The sequence below is a fragment of the Salvelinus namaycush genome, chromosome 8 (assembly GCF_016432855.1).
Source record: "Salvelinus namaycush isolate Seneca chromosome 8, SaNama_1.0, whole genome shotgun sequence".
In the NCBI taxonomy this organism is placed as follows: Eukaryota; Metazoa; Chordata; class Actinopteri; order Salmoniformes; family Salmonidae; genus Salvelinus; species Salvelinus namaycush.
In genome coordinates, this window is record NC_052314.1 from 10943896 (window position 1) to 10965002 (window position 21107).

General features: G+C 44.5%; 1 protein-coding gene across 1 annotated transcript in view; it reads right to left on the reverse strand.

Annotated features, from left to right (window-relative positions):
- LOC120051783 (receptor-type tyrosine-protein phosphatase zeta-like) overlaps window positions 1-21107 on the reverse strand; it is a 57665-nt gene that overhangs the window by 18713 nt on the left and 17845 nt on the right. The window contains exons 7-19 of the mRNA XM_038998673.1: window positions 14927-15077; window positions 11071-11255; window positions 10522-10690; window positions 8753-8793; window positions 7741-8579; window positions 7244-7524; window positions 6572-7123; window positions 5330-5468; window positions 2503-2594; window positions 1668-1753; window positions 511-531; window positions 253-349; window positions 84-166 (exon numbers count right to left, since the gene is read on the reverse strand). Coding sequence (XP_038854601.1) covers window positions 84-166; window positions 253-349; window positions 511-531; window positions 1668-1753; window positions 2503-2594; window positions 5330-5468; window positions 6572-7123; window positions 7244-7524; window positions 7741-8579; window positions 8753-8793; window positions 10522-10690; window positions 11071-11255; window positions 14927-15077 — 2736 coding nt within the window. The remainder of the gene's footprint in view (window positions 1-83; window positions 167-252; window positions 350-510; window positions 532-1667; window positions 1754-2502; window positions 2595-5329; window positions 5469-6571; window positions 7124-7243; window positions 7525-7740; window positions 8580-8752; window positions 8794-10521; window positions 10691-11070; window positions 11256-14926; window positions 15078-21107) is intronic.

Here is a 21107-nt window from a genome sequence, read left to right on the forward strand (position 1 = left end):
AAGTGTAGACTAACAGTGAAATGCTTACTTAAAGGTAATTTTCTACTATTGTGCACAGAGAGAAATGCAAGAGAATTGCTTACGTCAACGTAGTTTGCGTTAATGTAATCTCTACTCTTCCCATCTTTGTCAGCCTGGGTTGAGAGTCTTACTCGGCTGTGGTCATCTAGGAGTAGAGGAGGAAAGATAAGCTGGGTGCATTCAAGAATGTATGTGTGTGTACATGTGTTTGAAGGTGCATGTTTGACTAACAGGCCAGGATATTAACGTATCGGTTCTTGTTCTTGTTGTCTGGATGGTTGGAGCCGTCTGTGGTGATACCCAGGTCCACCTTGCACACCTGCACCTCCTAAAAGAAAACACATGACCTTAAATCCCACCATCCTTTTACTACGCAGTCAAACTAGAATGTGTCATCATGCACAACAAAAACGTCAACATGGGCAGCTGGAAATGTGGCGAACATCTACACGCGACTACTACAGGAAAAAAAAGGGAGACGTAGCTTACCTCATAACACTCTTTCAATATCTAACGGGGAGGGGGAATGCAAAAAGCACAGCAATGAAATTTCATGACACATGGTTAGCAAAAAAACATGCAAATAAATAACAAGAAAACAGTTTATGGGGAAATCTCAACTTCAAGACACTGTTTATGCGATCAACAGGATTCAGTCCATGTACCATGTTCATGTCCTTAGCTTTGACTTACAAACCTATGTTTGTGTTATTGACAACATTTACACATGTATGCATTTATACAGTACTGATAAAATGCCAAGCTAGGATTTATATGGTAAGCAATGGTAAATATGTAGTTTAACATGAGCAATCACTGCATAGTGTATTTTATTGATCCCTTATTTTACCAGGTAAGTTGACTGAGAACACATTCTAATTTACAGCAACGACCTGGGGAATAATTACAGGGGGGAGGAGAGGGAATGAATGAGCCAATTGGAAGCTGGTGATGATTAGGTTGTATGAGGGCCAGATTGGGAATTTAGCCATGACAAACACCCCTACTCATATGATAAGTGCCATGGGTTCTTTAGTGACCACAGAGAGTCAGGACACCCGTTTAACGTCCCATCTGAAAGACAGCACCCTACACTGGGCAATGTCCCCAATCACTGCCCTGGGGCATTAGGATATTATTTTTTTAGATCAGAGGAAAGAGTGCCTCCTACTGGCCAGTCAACACCACTTCCAGCAGTATCTGGTTTCCCATCCAGGGACCGACCTGGACCAACTCTGCTTAGCTTCAGAGGCAAGCCAGCAGTGGGATGCAGGGTGGTATGCTGCTGGTGTATAATGTGATATATTTGTAAGTCTCAGTGGTAAGGACAATAGACATGACTCCTCAGATGAATCTGGGCCAGAGACATACAATATCATGTAGCATGAGACAGAGAGAGTGTGAGTTTGAATGGCCATCACAGTGCAAAGCCTCCCACAAGTCTTCTGCATGCTTACCTTAAAATAATGACAGCCGCCGTGTAACATCACAAATTACACATAACAGTTTCACAAGAAGGCTACATACAGAAAAGCTAAATTAAAGACAGACAGTTGTAAAATTAAAAGATGCTGCCAAGTAATACTAATAATTTCTGTCATAAACCATATCCTGTGAGAGAACTGAAGCAGAATTTGACAGCACACCTCAAACTCTCTGGAGAATGCATTGGTGTGGTGGAGTTCCGTCACGTGCTTGACAAACTGCTTCACTGGAAGGGCTTCATGCTTATCTAAAGGCAGAGAGAAAGGGTTTTATTGATATCATCCACAAAAGTATTTTATCAGAACAAAAGTTTGAAACTTCCTACTCTGGCAGAAGCAGATGTTGAGTAAGTGAGTGTTAATGAAAGAGCTAAGCTTGGTGAAGATGGTGGACAGATGGAAAGAACACCTGTCCATATGTCTCTGTGCTTGTTAACACTTATCATATGCCAACTCTACTGAATTCTAGTTGATCCCATGGAAAAGGTGTGTGTGTGTGTGTGTTTGTGAAAGTGTGTACGACCTAGATTCAATCAGATCAAGCGTTAACCGGCGATAGCCAACACCCACATAGCTGATGTTTTCGTGGTGTCGGAGGTGTAGCTGTGTTGGAGCTGACAAATAGGTGAGCAGCTGCTCTTGATCACCCGTCCCACTCATGTTAGAAGTTCAGAAGGAGAAAGTGTATGCATATTGAAGTAATGATGCTCAAATTGAACATCATTCAACTAAATAATAAGGGTTTCTATCATCCTAATGGAGGTGTAGATTCCATTTCACATTCCAGTGTTCCAACTTGACAATGGCAATGTCCACTTTAATTTGTAAGTCGCTCTGGATAAGAGCGTCTGCTAAATGACTTAAATGTAAATGTAAATGTATAATGCCATGAGTTCTAACCCAGTTCCTCCTCCGACACCGCCAAAACACCTGCTATGCGGATGTCGGATAAAGCGGATCTGATTGAATAGAGCCCTTTGTCTCATAGAATGGTTACCTGTATCTGTACGCATGGATGTGGGTGAAACAGATATGACTCTGGGGGATGTGTTGTCCTCTATGTAGAAATGGGCAATCTGGAAACACTTCCTGTGGAAACAAATGTACGATGATACAAGTTAATCAACAGCACTCTTGTATAACTGCAGGTGTTGCCAGTTTCTTCTGTCTTTGTGACATATTGCCAATGCTATTATACTTTTGGTACAAAAAATGTTGCTTTTTCCATCTAATTTAACACAAATGAGGGATTTGTATGCATTGTTCTCATTTGGTGAAAAATGTGTTGAAAATTCTGTGACACAAAAACAAGAATATTGGAGTAATGCTTATGTAAATGTAATAAAACTGTAGATATATTTTTAAGACATAAAAAAATACAGCAGGCCTAAAAATGCTTTGTTGTTGTTTTTGAAGATAAAAAGCCAACCACCGATGTTGGAGAACATGGTAATCTGTCCGCAACACAGGAAAAAAGATGTTCCTTCTAATCCGGAACAGGTTTTTAACAGGATCACCACTGCATGTCTTTCTGATGAACCTGTGCCCAGCTAACCGAAAATGGACATCAACACACAGATTACTCTGGACATAAAAAAAACAGCAAAGAGATGTCCCCGGTAGATTACATGTGTGCGTTTCTAAAAGACATCTCCACTTTGCTAACCCCAAATGCCCAGCTGTGGGGTGGCCAAATGAGCACCGTGTCACCGGAGGACGTGCAAGGACGCGACACAGAGGGGATTACAGCATTTCAGCCTCACGCCACTCATTTTACAAGACGCTGACACGAAGCCTTCATGTCGGACATAATGAGGCGCAGGCGCTTTCCCCTCTCCTACCCCGCCCAAGGCTCTGCCTGTTCTCCCTACTACCCCACCCGAGGCCCTGCCTGTTCCCCCCCTACCCCACCCGAGGCCCTGCCTGTTCCCCCCCTACCCCACCCGAGGCCCTGCCTGTTCCCCCCTCCTACCCCACCCAAGGCTCTGCCTGTTCCCTCTACTACCCCACCCGAGGCCCTGCCTGTTCCCCCCTACCCCACCCGAGGCCCTACCTGTTCCCCCCTCCTACCCCACCCGAGGCCTGCCTGTTCTCCCTCCTACCCCACCCAAGGCCCTGTTCCCTAACCACTGTATGACCCCGAGCCCCAAGCTCAACACTCTGAGTGAGGCACATCTCTTAGCTTTAATCCCTCATCGGCACCAAGATTATTACAGATTTAAAATGAAAATACAATAACAGGGCAGAAAACATGAACAATATGTCACGTCTCCAGGCCAGTGGATGAGAAATGTACAGTTTTATGCGGCTTAAGTGTTTACATTTCTGACAAAGTGTCCTTGATCGGATTGCCGAAGTTGGTTATTTAACTGTCCAACCGGTCAGTTTGCCACCACAGTGAAAAGTAGTACTTTTCTATGATCTCACAATATGGGCAAAATGTCTTTATAACTAGAGACGGGCAACTCTGAATGATGGCACCTATGTGTAAGTGAATCTACCCAGACACATCAAAGCTAATGTGAAAAGCCAGACCTCAAACCGAAGCCCTGTTGAAGATATTGGATGTGTCATGGGGAAGTGTGTGAGAGTGAGAAAGAGATTGGGCCCATGTCAGAGGAGATTAGGTCTCACAGTGAGACAGACAAATATGTGGTTCTTAAGGTCAACCTCGCTCCCTCTCTGCCACCCCCCGCCTCGCTCCACCCGTGCCCCCTGATGTCTGGGGCGGCAGTGCCCCGTGTCTGGGGACAAAACAGACCCACTCCTCTGAGACAGATGAATAACAATATGACAGGTATCAGCCCTGCGGCAGTTCCACACAGCTGTCCCATAGGGAGGCAGAAGGCTTAATGGTGTCAGTATGTGTGTGGAGCCTATCAATGCAGAAAGAAAGCTGCTGTTTATGTAGCTTAGCTTTCAGGTTAAACAGATGATGGGTGGGTTCAGGGGGAATCGATGGGAGAGGATTTCTCAACATCATCATCATTATGGAGCATATCATTATGGATCTTATAACAATCATCATTATGGATCTTATAACAATCATCATTATGGATCTCATAACAATCATCATTATGGATCTCATAATAATCATCATTATGGATCTTATAACAATCATCATTATGGATCTCATAATAATCATCATTATGGATCTCATAATAATCATCATTATGGATCTCATAACAATCATCATTATGGATCTTATAACAATCATCATTATGGATCTTATAACAATCATTATGGATCTTATAACAATCATCATTATGGATCTTATAAAAATCATCATTATGGATCTCATAACAATCATCATTATGGATCTCATAATAATCATCATTATGGATCTCATAAAAATCATCATTATGGATCTCATAATAATCATCATTATGGATCTTATAATAATTATCATTATGGATCGAATCATTATGGATCTTATAATAATCATCATTATGGATCTTATAATAATTATCATTATGGATCGAATCATTATGGATCTTATAATAATCATCATTATGGATCTTATAATAATTATCATTATGGATCGAATCATTATGGATCTTATAATAATCATCATTATGGATCTCATGACAATCATCATTATGGATCTCATAACAATCATCATTATGGATCTCATAACAATCATCATTATGGATCTCATGACAATCATCATTATGGATATTATAATAATCATCATTATGGATATTATCTTCCTCCTCTACCTTCTCCACCTCCTTCACTTCTTCCTCCATATCCACCTCCTCATCGTCCAAACTCCACCTTCTCCTCCATATCCACCTCCTCCACCGCCTGCTCCTCCCTCTTACCTCCAATAGATGAGGATTCCCACCAGGACGATGAGTCCCAGGATGGTGAGGGTTGAGACCACTGCCAGAGGGACCATGGCCCTCCTCTCTCTCTCCCTGGCCAGACCCACTCTGGACTGATGGCTGCTGTTACTGGCCTCTGTAAGTGGTGGGGAGAGGGAAGAACAGATAAGACAAACAACACAGACAACGTGTCATTCACTCATTCAACTACAACACATTGACTGACACACACGTCAACAGTAAATCAATCCACATACTCATCCAACTTACCTTCCAGTTCTAACACAGAGCTCCTCCTTGAACTACGGAACCTTGTTCATTTACATTTTAAACGCTACAGTAGACCTTCGCTTTAACATCTTCATACCCATTCAGCTAACAAATCTAAACCTATTGCTACTTCTCTAACCCATATACAATTGAGACAAAGATACGGATGAAAGTGAACACGAATGCTTTCACAAAGTTAACATGCACTACAGGTTAGTTCATGACAATGGCTCAATGCTTGATGCACACAATGGCTTAAATCTATGGGACTCTCAATGAGCGGAGACCAAAAAAGCCTATTGGCAAAACTGTGCTTCTATTGCAAAGGCTTGAATGCAGATGGACTTTCTATTAATTCGTTTTCTTGTCTACGGTCTGGATGTGGACAGATATATGGGATATTATAAAGGATTTTCAAGGTCACAAATCACAAAAGATTTGCGAGGGGTCCTGAGACTGTCTCAATGATTTGTCAATTACATTGACTGTATAAAGGGATATTAGACCACTAGTGGTCTGCTAAGGCTAAAACATATCAGTTTCGGTGCGAGTTGGGATTAGGAAGAGATCTGCTGCCCTCTGCTGGAGATGAAGTGCTATAACCAATGGAGTTCTTCACATGATGTTACAATACACAGTTGAGACAAAGGCATGTGCATGTTAATGTTAACGAATATAACACAAAACCCGTAACAAAGAATACTGAAATGATGATGACTGTGGACTGGATCATGAAAATGTTATAGAAAGCAGAAAGGCCATGACGGTGAACACACACACACACACACACACAGGATTTTAGTTATCACAGAAAGGTGGTGTGGTAGGTGATGTGTCTCCTAAATTCCAGAGTATTTCCTCTTCCATTGGCATAATGGGAGCTGTAGTTTTCCCCAATCCGACAGGCGCAGCACTGTGCCTTGCCTTGATGTACGGGGAGATGTTGCCCCCTTGTGGATGGTTCTTTACCTGCAACTGGCTCCTCCTCCGAGTCTCTCTCTGTGCGCTCGGTGATAGTGAAGTCTGAGGACGTCTCGTTGTCGTACAGGCTCTCGCCCTGCCCCGAGCCACTCTCCACCTCCCCACCTAGCGACCAGGGCGCCGCCGCGGTCACCCCAGATACTGTTGCCGTGCTGCCCGCTGTATCCGTGGTGACGGCACTGCCGTTCTCGCTCTCAAAGTAGAACGATGAGGAGAGTTCTTCTGTGTCGATGTTGGGAGTGGTGGCGGCTTCAGAGGTGAGTGAGGGGGTGAAGGTGGGGATGTAAGGGAGCGCGCCCTCCCCCGAGGCTGAACTCTGAACCCTGTCCCACTCCTCATCTAGCTCCTTCTGGGCTTCTCCCGACAGGGTCGAGCCAGAGGCACTACTGTCTACTGTCTGCAGTTCAGGGGGGAGGGTGGGGGTGAGGGGGGAGGCCGAGTAGGAGGAGGGGGGGGCCGAGGTTCGGAGGGCCGAGACCCCGTGGTCCTTGGAGCCGGACGGTGTGGCTGTAACAGAAACGAGCAGATCACTATGGAAACCTGAGAGAGGAGGATGAGGAGGAACAGGGGGAGAAGAGGAGGAAGAGAAGAGAGGCTGACCTCCAGATGGGTTGGGGGAGCCTCCCAGAGATGAATGGAGGAGATGGTCTAAATCGCTACCGGAGGAGTAGAGCGCTAGGCTAGCCGCCCCCCAGTCAGACGTGGGCAGGGGGAGGTGAGGAGAGGCATGCAACCAGGAGGACGAGAAGCCATCCAGAGAGCAGGTACACAACGACTCCACGCTATCGCTAGCTACCGTGATTCTAACATCACCACCACCACCGACGACGACACCCACCAGACAAGACTCTACTACACGGCCTGTAGCATAACTAGAGTCCCCCAGCCCGCCAGATACAGAGCCAGTGAGGCCCGGGGTGGCCCCGGACAGAGAGAAGTCACTAGAGAGGAGAAGAGAAGGCTGCAGGGAGAGAGAGGTTGCAGGGAGAGGTCTGAAGGCTAGCTCAGTGGGGGAGTCACGTAAGGTTTGAAGGGGGTGAGTGTTACTAAACATTGGTGGGTCACCCGAGGCCACAGACGAAGAACCAGACAACATATCACCATCACCACTATCATCATCACCAAAACCATGAGAGACGTATGTCTCCCAACCATACAGGGGGTGTGAGGGGTGAGGGAGGAGAGACAGGGTGGGGGAGGTAGTGAGGTACGAGTCACCACTAGACAACATTGCTGTAGCAGCATGCAGGGAGTCCAGAGCAGGAGGGGTCACAGACGACAGGGGTCTAGACGAGGGAGGGGCATGCAGGCAGGCGGTGGGGTCGTTGTTAGGGGTGGAGCCGGGGTTGCCAGGGGTCGACGTGTCACACACAGGGAGGGTGGAGGGGAGGAGCTCACCGTTGAACACCGGCTGCGTGGTCTGCAAGAGTGCCCCGGCGAAGGAGGCAGTGGATGAAAACAAGGGCATGCTGGGACTTGTAGGCCATGGTGGTTCTCCCTGAGAGAGGGAGGAGGTGGAAGTGGCCACGGTTCGGCTTTCCGGGGGCAGAGTGGCCATGGAAACACCGCTGCCTTTGCCGCTTGGGACGGTCACAGGACACTCCACCCCTCTGCCCTTCTCGGTCTTGGTTGATGAAGTGGTGATGTCATCAGTGCGTGATTGCGGAGTGGTCAGTGTAGTGGTATACTTCTGGGTTCTCCCCCTGCCTCTGCTGCCTGCTGAGACGGCCCCCTCTGCTAGTGCTCTGGTTGTGCTGCGGTACCTCTCACTCTGCTCTGTGGAAGTCTGTGCTCGGTTGGGTTGAGTGGTCCTGGATGGAGTGCCTGGTGTGGGGGTTCTCCTCTGGACAAAAGGGGTGGTGGTTCTGATAGCAGGCAAGGGGAGGCTGGGTGGGCCAGTGGTTGTTGTGGGCCTGGTTCTCGTAGTGCTTTGGGTTGTCCAGTCCATGTCATTGTCCAGTTCTTCACCCGGTTCAGCCCAGGGTCCATAGTCCTCCTGGTGGGGAAATACATTCAGAGTGCATGGGAAAATACTGAAGTCTTGTCATGAGACACTGCTCCTCGTCCTATATCCTACGTTTAAATGAATGCTTTTCGTGCAGTACGCTACCGACACTATCACCACATCGCATTCTGAAATAAGCTACATTTATGCAATATTATACTTACTTCCCATTCAAATTCAGTAGAATCTGGATAAGGTGTTGCCTCTGAAAAGAATCACAGATGATAGCGTTAGAAACAGAGTCGTGGGATTTCATACATAACAATGTACCTTCCCTACGAGCAAAGGACGTTGAAAATACATTACTGTACAGATGTAGGATCTTAATTTGAGCAGGGTGATCAATTAAGATCATACATCTGTAAACATGTTCATACGAATATCAAATACAGTATGGCCATCGAAGAAAACAGCCTAGACATTGTTATGTGTGATTTGTTTTTCTTAAATTTAGATATAACTTTGACAATTACTAACAATGGCATTATAATCTAAGATATTGGTCCCATTGACAAACCCAACGATGTTGTAACAGACAAGCACTTCACTTGAAACGTACATCAAAATGTGACGGAGAAAATATCTATAGGGAAAAGTATCTGACAAAAACTCACATACAAACATTGTGAGCCAATACGTGAAAACCATTCTGTTTCTGATGAAAACCTGAAGAGGCTTGACAAAAATCTTCGGAAGCTTGATATCCACTAAGGTCACATCTTTCAATGGGTCCACAGTATATGAAGCGGAAACTCATTAGATATAATATTAATCTATACTAGAAATCTTTGAGAATATGTTGCTGTCGGTGTAGATACCAGGTGAGGGAGAGAGAGAGAAACAATGAGATAATAACACGAGGGAGATATTTGGTTATATTGGGTAGAACTTCCGGGTCAGCACAAACTGAGTATTAACACACACACACACACACACACACAAACACCCTCTTACTTGGATTGGGCTAAATTATACATCATGGAGGCCTCAGGCCTGATCAGAATGGGTTTGTGAAGCATGAGGTGGGGTTTTAAAGAGTTAAGTGGAAAGGGAAGGAATGAATGAATGAGTGCACAACTAGGCCTCACAAAGGAGTTGTTTTGTCACCACAACTGTCACAGCGCTTTCGGTCACACAATTGTATCAAGTCATTTGGATGAGTGTGTACAATTCATGCACATTGAAATATGATGCAGAGGATTTTTAGCAACAATACATTTGTTTATTATCAACTTCAGCAGATACAGAGTTCCCATCATTTCATACAAATTACAAATGCTGCCCATAAGCAAACATTCTCTCACTGTGACCGGAGGAAATGGTGCCATTTCAAAATGTTTTGTCGTTTGTGTGACATAGGACACATGGAATAACCTTTGACCTCAACCAAACAGATTGGGGGGGGGGGGGGGGGTATTCCTCACCTTAGAAATATAGAAAAGCACATTTTAAGTAAGTACATAGACAGAAGAGGACATGAAAAATAAAAAGCTTTCACCCAGAGCCAGAACACACTACAAACAGCAGTAGAACATAGAGGAACTGGGTGTATGTTAAAAGGAACAGGACTGGACAGAAAGAAGACAGAGAGTGGATGGCATACAGGGTTCATGGCCATGATGTGCTGGGGAAACAGAAGTGTCTCTGGAAACCTGTTACAGTTTGGTAGGTGTGACATATGTAAAAGGTGTGGACGTATGAGGACACCAATCAGAATTTCAGAAACCACGACAGAACTATATCTTCACTTCCTCTGAATTCCTCAACACAATCCATTAATGCCTAGTTAAGTCTATCTGAGAAGCCTTCACAGCATCTTAATTGAAAACTGACTGACTACCATTGAAAGAGACACAATAAAGGGAACTGGTTTGCAAATGATCAACCATCTAGGTTTGGTCTCTACTCTCCATGTAATCAGAACGCTACGTACGGTCTGTGTAGAGGTATTTGCGGTCGCGGTCGTCAGTCTTACCGGGGTCTTCGAAGGGCATGTCGACGGACAGCTGCTCGCTCACGCGACCGTACAGACCGTTGGTGCACACAGCCACCACCTGCACCACATAGCTAGTATTGGCTATCAGGTCCTGCAGAATGGCCCCCTGGGGAACAACAGGGAGAGGTGAGTACAGGGGGTTTAGGGTCATGGTGGTGGAGAAGGTGGTGGTGTTGGTGGTGGAGGAGGAGGTGAAGGTGGTGAAGGTAGAGGAGATGGTGGTGGTGAAGGTGGAGGTGAAGGTGGAAGAAGTGAAGGTGGTGGTGGAGGAGGAGGAGGTGAAGGTGGTGGTGGTGGAGGTGGTTATAGCATCTGCTCTTGCATTCAATCACACTATGGTACTTTAGTTTCTTCATTTGTTTCTTCATTCATTCCTTCATTCATTCATTTATTAATTCCTGCAAACCTTCTGAAATGTGATTGACCCGGGTTTGGTCATGTGTGTGTGTGTTAGTCCACCACCACCACTTCATAAAGGATGCTCACCACATCCTGGTCTCCGTCAGTCAGGTACTGGAAGGTTGCAGAGCCCTCTCCTTGGGCCAGCCTGTAGGTGACTGAGTACTTCTCTATCCCGACGTCGTACACCGCCCTCGGCCGCTCCCACATCACCAGCAGGCTGGTCAGGTTATGGGGGTCCGCCTGCACATTCTCCGGCTCTGAACTACAGACTGACAGAGAAAGAAGGGAGAGAGAGAAATAGAGAGGGAGAGAGACAGAAAGGGAAAGAGAGACAATTAATTTAGATTAATAAGAATCAAATATAAGAGAATCAGCCTCAACTGGGTGTTTGTCCTTCCTAATTGGTCCCATCACAGATTAGCGCTCCAGTACTAAACGCAGATCACAGACACATTGAGACCCTGGCATTAATACAGATTACGGGAGTAAGGAGAGATTAAAATCAATTGAAATGAGACCTGAGACAATGGCCAGGTACAATGACTAAACCGTTGACACATTTCCTACATGATCTATGCTAAAATCTGCACTTCAGTTTACCTACTGATTCATCCTCGGCCCAGGGGGGTTGGTGGAGGGGTGAATACATTTATTTCATGTTTACTGATGGTGAGGGATATCAGAAAGGGAGACTTACAGTTGTACAAACACCCTTTTCAACACAAGAGAAAAGCAAAGGAACAACAGAGTCTTTTCCTAACCACTCGCAAAACAAATCACAACAAAAGCACAAAAATACTTGCTCTTTCTATTTTGTTGCGACATGCATCTCACTCTGGTACACAAATGGTATGTCCAATAACAACAGGGAAGCAAGATACATTTCACACCTATTCATGTACATTATATCATATTCAATGCACTCTATCCATTTTTCAAAGACGTTTGAAAAGTCCTCTGTGAAAGTGAGGAGGCAGCCACAGACTCTGAGCAGGTAACCTAGCAACTACCTGGTCTAAAAAAACAGAGACTAATATGAATGCGGACATGACACATTATGTAGGCAGAGAGAGAGAGGGAGAGGCAGGGAGAGACAGAGGGTCTGTCCCTGGCTTAGCATATTAGCCTGGTGCCAAAGCATCCACAACAATTACATTCTCCCTTTAAGGTTAGAATTTATTTAAATTTATTTAACTAGGTAAGTCCGTTAACAATTTGTTCTTATTTACAATGACGGCCTACTTGTAAAGCCCCCGCGTGAGAGTCTGGGTATGATTAAGGAGGCACACAAACATGCTGTCTGAATATTAATGCCTGCCAGGCATCCAGCATCCACGTGCTAGTTAATGTCCTGATTATGTTGAAAACACACAGCAAACTACTGCAATCACTTCTTTAGTAGGGTAAGAGATGCCCAAAATAGGGCACGGTAGGGGTGACAGGCAGGCAGGTTCACAGTTGGGTTACCAGTGCCTGCCTCATATGTAACAAAATCCCCCTATGACATTTTAATAGGCCACCAACAGTGTCATCAAATATATTTTGGACATTTGATATTGGTGTGTTGCTATTTTCTGTTCAGATTTTAATATTCTATGAACATTTAGGCATGCTAGCAGATGCCCATAGATGTCCAGTCATTGCGCAAACGCCAGTGAGCATTGGCTCGCAAAACTACCTCATCAAGACCATGATTAGTTGAATCAGGTGTTAGTACCAAGAACCAGGAGTGAATACAAGAGATTCATTTTGTAGCTAGAGAACTCATGATATATCCAGGAGTGACAAGAGTCATCTTTTTGCTAGCTAGGGCTAATCTACTTTACAATTTTCCCTCTTACTATCTCTGACTTTGCTACTTTGAGGAAAAATGTACTTACTATGACTGTGAAATGTGGTTGCCCCATAGCTATCTTAAGATAAACGCATTAACTGTAACTCGCTCTGGATAGGAGAGCTGGTGTAACTGAGTCAGGTTCGTAGGCCTCCTTGCTCGCACACGCTTTTTCCGTTCGGCCCACAAATGTTCTATAGGATTGAGGTCAGGGCATTGTGATGGCCACTCCAAAACCTTGACTTTGTCGTCCTTAAGCCATTTTGACACAACTTTGGAAGTATGCTTGGGGTCATTGTCCATTTGGAAGACCCATTTGCAACCAAGCTTTAACTTCCTGACTGATGTCTTGAGATGTTGCTTCAATATATCCACAATTTTTCTTCCTCATGATGCCATCTATTTTGTGAAGTGCACCAGTCTCTCCTGCAGCAAAGCACCCCCACAAAATGAGGCTGCCACCCCCGTGCTTTACGGTCGGGATGGTGTTCTTCGGCTTGCAAGCCTCCCCCTTTTTCCTCCAAACATAACAATGGTCATTATGGCCAAACAGTTCCATTTTTGTTTCATCAGATCAGAGGACATTTCTCCAAAAAGTACAATCTTTGTTCCCTTGTGCAGTTGCAAACCGTAGTCTGGCTTTTTTTAAATGGTGGTTTTGGAGCAGTGGTTTCTTCCTTGCTGAGCGGCCTTTCAGGTTATGTCGATATAGGACTCGTTTTAATGTGGACATAGATACTTTTGTACCTGTTTCCCCCAGCATCTTCACAAGGTCCTTTGCTATTGTTCTGGGATTGATTTGCACTTTTCGCACCAAAGTACGTTTATCTCTAGGAGACAGAACACGTCTCTTTCCTGAGCAGTATGACAGCTGCGTGTTCCCATTGTGTTTAAATTTGCGTACTATTGTTTGTACAGATGAATGTGGTACCTTCAGGTGTTTGGAAATTGCTCCCAAAGATGAACCAGACTTGTGGAGGTTTACAAAAAAAAATTCTGAGGTCTTGGCTGAATTCTTTTGATTTTCCATGATGTCAAGCAAAGAGGCACTGAGTTTGAAGGTAGGCCTTGAAATACATCCACAGGTACACCTCCAATTGACTCAAATTATGTCAATTAGCCTATCAGAAGCTTCTAAAGCCATGACATCATTTTCTGGAATTTTCCAAGTTGTTTAAAGGCACAGTCAACTTCGTGTATGTAAACTTCTGATCCACTGGAATTGTGATACAGTGAATTATAAGTGAAATAATCTGTCTGTAAACAATTGTTGGAAAAATGACTTGTGTCATGCACGAAGTAGATAACCGACTTGCCAAAACTATAGTTTCTTAACAAGACATTTGTGGAGTGGTTGAAAAACAAGTTTTAATGACTCCAACCTAAGTGTATGTAAACTTCCGACTTCAACTGTACGTATTTGGAGTGAGGACCTCCTCTGACAGAAAGACAGACATGTACATACTGGGAGTGAGGACCTCCTCTGACAGACAGACAGACACAGACACGTAGTGGGAGTGAGGACCTCCTCAGACAGACAGACAGACAGACAGACAGACAGACAGACAGACAGACAGACAGACAGACAGACAGACACAGACACGTAGTGGGAGTGAGGACCTCGACAGACAGACAGACAGACACAGACACGTAGTGGGAGTGAGGACCTCGACAGACAGACAGACAGACACAGACACGTAGTGGGAGTGAGGACCTCGACAGACAGACAGACAGACAGACAGACAGACAGACAGACAGACAGACAGACAGACAGACAGACAGAGACAGACAGACAGACACACGTACTGGGAGTGAGGACCTCCTCTGACAGACAGACAGGTACGTACCGGGAGTGAGGACCTCCTCTGACAGACAGACAGGTAGGTAGGTACAGGGAGTAAGGACCTCCTCTGACAGACAGGTAGGTACAGGGAGTGAGGACCTCCTCTGACCTTTGTCAGACACAGACAGGTACGTACTGGGAGTGAGGACCTCCTCTGACTGACAGACAGACAGACAGGTGCGTGCAGGGAGTGAGGACCTCCTCTGACAGACAGGTACGTACTGGGAGTGAGGACCTCCTCTGACAGACAGACAGGTACGTACTGGGAGTGAGGACCTCCTCTGTGCCGGTATAGGAGGAGAAGACCTGTCCCATGAACTGCTGCTGCTGCTCCCTGAAGTTGTTCTGCAGGTAGTCCATCAGCATCACGTAGCCTGCCTGCTGCATGGTCATCACCTCACAGAACATCTCCAGCTACAACACAATACAACCAACACGTTCATCAACACATTATTACACAGTAGTGCTTGTTAATGCATGGTGATTTCACATTGTGTCCTTGGGCACAAGGCCACACAAGGAGAGACCACATAAAGATCATTGGAAAATGATGGTTGTATTACTATCATCATTATTCACATAGACCTAAACAACTGGTTCAAACAGTATTCAGTCCTCTCACACCCTAACACACACATGTGTTACACACAAGCATGCATGTGTATCATATACACCTCTTGTAGAGTCTATTGTGTAACACTGTATATACAGTGCATTCAGAAAATATTCAGTCCTCTTCCCTTTTTCCACATTTAGATCAATTACAGCCTTATTCTAAAATGGATTAAATAAAACATGTTCCTCATCAATCTACATAAAATACCCCATAATGACACAGCAAAAACAGGTTTTTAGAAATTTTTGCAAATGTATTAAAAATTAAAAACAGATAACTTATTTACATGAGTATTCAGACCCTTTGCTATGAGACTCGAAATATAGTTTATATTGATCATCCTTGAGATGTTTCTACAACTTGATTGGAGTTCACCTGTGGTAAATTCAATTGATTGAACATGATTTGGACAGGCACACACCTGTCTTTATAAGGTTCCACAGTTGACAGTGTAAGTCAGATCAAAAACCAAGCCATGAGGTCGAAGGAATTGTCCGTAGAGCTACAAAACAGGATTGTGTCGAGGCGCAGATCTGGGGAAGGGTACCAAAAAATGTCTGCAGCATTGAAGGTCCCCAAGAACACAGTGACCTCCATCATTCTTAAGTGGAACAAATTTGGGACCACCAAAACACTTCCTAGAGCTGGCCACCCGGCCAAACTGAGCAATCGGGGGGAGGTTACCAAGAACTCGATGGTCACTCTGACAGAGCGCTAGTGTTCCTCTGTGGAGATGGGAGAACCTTCCAGAAGGACAACCATCTCTACAGCACTCCACCAATCAGGCCTTTATGGAAGCCACTCCTCAGTAAAAGGCAGATGACAGCTTGAGTTTGCCAATTGGTACCAATTAGTTTGCCAATTGGTACCTAAAGGACTAGTCTGATGAAACCAAGATTGAACTCTTTGGCCTGAATGCCAAGCGTCACATCTGGAGGAAACCTGGCACCATCCTTACGGTGAAGCATGGTGGTGGCAGCATCATGCTGTGGGGATGTTTTTCAGCAGCAGGGACTGGGAGACTAGTCAGGATCTAGGGGAAGATGAACAGAGCAAAGTACAGAGAGATCCTTGATGAAAACCTGCTCCAGAGCGCTCAGGACCTCAGACTGGGGCGAAGGTTCACCTTCCAACAGGACAATAACCCTAAGCACACAGCCAAGATAATGCAGGCTTCAGGACAAGTCTCTGAATATCCTTGAGTGGCCCAGCCAGAGCTCAGACTTGAACCTGATTGAACATCTCTGGAGAGACCTGAAAATAGCTGTGCAGCGATGCTACCCATACAACCTGACGGAGCTTGAGAGGATCTGCAGAGAATAAAGGGAGAAACTTCCCAAATACAGGTGTGCCAAGCTTGTAGCGTCATACCCAAGAAGACTTGAGGCTGTAATCGTTGCCAAAGGTACTTCAACAAAGTACTGAGTAAAGGGTCTGAATACTTATGTAAATGTAATATTTCTGTTGTATTTTTTTTTAAGCTGTTTTTGCTTTGTCATTATGGGGTATTGTGTGTAGATTGATGAGCAAATGTTTGCCCCAATCCATTTTAGAATAAGGTTGTAATGTAACAAAATGTGAAAAAAATCAAGGGGTCTGATTACTTTTTGAATGCACTGTAAATAGCTCTGACTCACACAGCATTCCAACCAGAGTGGCTGTGAGTGTGACTGGGGGCCAAAACAGTGACTGAAAACAATTAGGGCCTCAGGCAACCTCTGGTATATTGTGGTGTTGTTTAGAAACACACAGTAGTAATAAGGTTTAACATTTGTACTTGCTGAAATACTAATTTAATAATAGTACATACACTACTTATAAATACTTATGACTGGTTATTAATGAAAGCAATCAAAACAACGCTGATGAGGACAATGTAGCTTGTTTGAATATACAGTGAGCTCCAAAAGTATTGGGACAGTGACATTTATTTTTATTAAACTTTTCTTGGGGGGGGGGCTCTTTACTCTAGCCCTTTGGATTTGAGGGCAGACTGTTAGCTTTAGTTTGAGGGTCTTTTCATTACAGCACTTTTTGTACATAGTCCCTTCATTTAGGGGACCAAAAGTTTTGGGACAAATTCACTTTTATCTGTATTAAAGTAGTAAAAAGTTAAGTTTTTGATCCCATATTCATAGCACTTAATGACTACATCAACCTTGTGACTATACAAACTGGTTGGAAGCATTTGTTGTTTGTTTTGGTTGTGTTTCAGATTATTTTGTGCCCAATTTAAATTAATTATTAATAATGCATTATATAATTTGTGTCACTTTTACTGTAAATAAGAATAGAATATGTTTCTAAAGACTTCTACATTAATGTGGATACTACCATGATTAAGGATAATCCGGAATGAATCGTGAATAACGATGAGTGAGAAAGTTAGACGCACAAATATCATAACCCCCTAAAAATGCTAACCTCCCCTGTTATTGTAATGGTGAGAGGTTAGCATGTCTTGGGGGTATGATATAAAATGCTAACCTCCCCTGTTATTGTAATGGTGAGAGGTTAGCATGTCTTGGGGGTATGATATAAAATGCTAACCTCCCCTGTTATTGGTAATGGTGAGAGGTTAGCATCGCTTGGGGTATGATATAAAATGCTAACCTCCCCTGTTATTGTAATGGTGAGGTTAGCATGTCTTGGGGGTATGATATAAAATGCTAACCTCCCCTGTTATTGTAATAGTGAGAGGTTAGCATCGCTTGGGGTATGATATAAAATGCTAACCTCCCCTGTTATTGTAATGGTGAGAGGTTAGCATGTCTTGGGGGTATGATATAAAATGCTAACCTCCCCTGTTATTGTAATAGTGAAAGGTTAGCATCGCTTGGGGTATGATATAAAATGCTAACCTCCCCTGTTATTGTAATGGTGAGAGGTTAGCATGTCTTGGAAGTACGATATTTGTGCATCCAACTTTCTCACTCATCATTATTCACGCTCCATTGAGGATTATCCGCAATCATGGTTGCATCCACATTCATGTAGAAGTGTTTAGAAACAAATAGTTAATTTTTTACTACTTTGATAAACATAAGTGAATTTGTCACAATACTTTTGGTCCCCTAAAATGGGGGGACGATGTACAAAAAGTGCTGCAATTTCTAAACGTTTCAACCAATATGGATTAAAATACCCTCAAATTAAAGCTGGCAGTCTGCACTTTTCAAATCCAAAGTGATGGAGTACAGAGCCAAAACAACACAAAATGGGTCACTGCCCGAATAATTTTGGATCTCACTGTAGACTGTATGCACGACTGACAATATGGTCATGTTATCCCATAAAAGCAAGTGTTCCTGTACGCCTCGAGGGAGTGCTTGAAAAGCTACACAATAGATGAACAATTATCCTAAAATGACCTTTCAAAGTCTTTTGAAACTTGAGACGTGACATTATCATACCATACATGATCCAAACCATGCAGACTGAAAGCCAGTTAAAAGAGAAAGAGCCTGTGTGAGGCTACTGTCAGACAACAGGATGTCAACAGTTAAAGAGTTGAAAGGAAAAGGTATCCCCAAAAAGCCCCAAAATTTCCCTCGCTGGAGCCTGTTTTTCAGACATAAGAAAGTGAATGGCTGCAAATGTCCTACTTTTAAACTTGGACAAAACAGAGATGCTTGTTCTAGGTCCCAAGAAACAAAGAGATCTTCTGTTGAATGTGACAATTAATGTTGATGGTTGTAAAGTCGTCTCAAATAAAACTGAAGGACATTGGCGTTACTCTGGACCCTGATCTCTCTTTTGACGAACATATCATGACTGTTTCAAGGACAGCTTTTTTTCCATCTACGTAACATTGCAAAAATCAGAAGCTTTCTGTCCAAAAATGATGCAGAAAAACTAATCCATGCTTTTGTCACTTCTAGACTAGACTACTGCAATGCTCTACTTTCCGGCTACCCGGATAAAGCACTAAATAAACTTCCGTTAGTGCTAAACACGGCTGCTAGAATCTTGACTAGAACCACAAAATGTGATCATATTACTCCAGTGCTAGCCTCTCTACACTGGCTTCCTGTTAAGGCAAGGGCTGATTTCAAGGTTTTACTGCCAACATACGAAGCATTACATGGGCTTGCTCCTACTTATCTTTCTGATTTGGTCCTGCCGTACATACCTACACGTATGCTACGGTCACAAGACGCAGGCCTCCTAACTGTCCCTAGAATTTCTAAGGAAACAGCTGGAGGCAGGGCTTTCTCCTATAATGCTCCATTTTTATGGAATGGTCTGCCTACCCATGTGAGAGACGCAGACTCGGTCTCAACCTTTAAGTCTTTATTGAAGACTCTTCTCTTCAGTAGGTCCTATGATTGAGTGTAGTCTGGCCCAGGAGTGTGAAGGTGAACGGAAAGGCACTGGAGCAACGAACCGCCCTTGCTGTCTCTGCCTGACCGGTTCCCCTCTCTCCACTGGGATTCTCTGCCTCAAACCCAATTACAGGGGCTGAGTCACTGGCTCACTGGTGCTCTTCCATGCCGTCCCTAGGAGGGGTGCGTCACTTGAGTGGGTTTAGTCACTGACGTGATCTTCCTGTCTGGGTTGGCGACCCCCCTCGGGTTGTGCCGTGGCGGAGATCTTTGTGGGCTATACTCTGCCTTGTCTCAGGATGGTAAGTTGGTGGTTGAAGATATCCCTCTAGTGGTGTGAGGGCTGTGCTTTGGCAAAGTGGGTGGGGTTATACCCTGCCTGTTTGGCCCTGTCCGGGTGTATCGTCGGACGGTGCCAGTGTCTCCCGACCCCTCCTGTCTCAGCCTCCAGTATTTATGCTGCAGTAGTTTATGTGTGGGGGGGGGGGGGGGGGGGGGCTAGGGTCAGTCTGTTATATCTGGAGTATTTCTCCTGTCTTATCCAGTGTCCTGTGTTTATTTAAGTATGATCTCTGTAATTCTTTCTTTCTCTCTCGGAGGAGGACCTGAGCCCTAGGACCATGCCTCAGGACTACCTGGCCTGATGACTCCTTGCTGTCCCCAGTCCACCTGGCCGTGCTGCCTCTCCAGTTTCAACTGTTCAACTGTGCAAACCTGACCTGTTCACCGGACGTGCTACCTGTCCCAGACCTGAAAAGCCAACTGACATTTACTCCTGAGGTGCTGACCTGTTGCACCCTCGACAACCACTGTGATTATTATTATTTGACCCTGCTGGTCATCTATGAACTTTTGAACATCTTGGCCATGTTCTGTTATAATCTCCACCCGGCACAGCCAGAAGAGGACTGGTCACCCCTCATAGCCTGGTTCCTCTCTAGGTTTCTTCCTAGGTTCTGGCCTTTCTAGGGAGTTTTTCCTAGCCACCGTGCTTCTACACCTGCATTGCTTGCTGTTTGGGGTTTTAGGCTGGGTTTCTGTACAGCACTTTGAGATATCAGCTGATGTAAGAAGGGGTTTATAAATACATTTGATTTGATTTGATCAAATGAGTGAGAGAGCGAGTGTGTGTGTGTGTGTGTGTGTCTTCCCTGTAGCCCTCAGGGTATTTGTAATTGACAGGTGTTACCTGAGGTGTACACATGCGGTCATTAAATCCAAGAAATATAGACAGAGGCCTTCACTCTGCTTAAAATGAAACACATGGTACTGACACACACACACACACTCATTTGATACCTTATCAAAAAGGGTCTCACACACACACAAAGAAACAGACACACAGAGCTACAACCAATTATGAATAGCGACTTGAAGGAGCATATGTTAAGCTCCCACCCAACCCATTCATACTATAAAAAGACAACTGTCACATGACAGTGGACAAACAGGGAGATGAGGAGGCGCCCAGCACTCTCCCTCTCTCTGTCGCTCCCTTTCTCT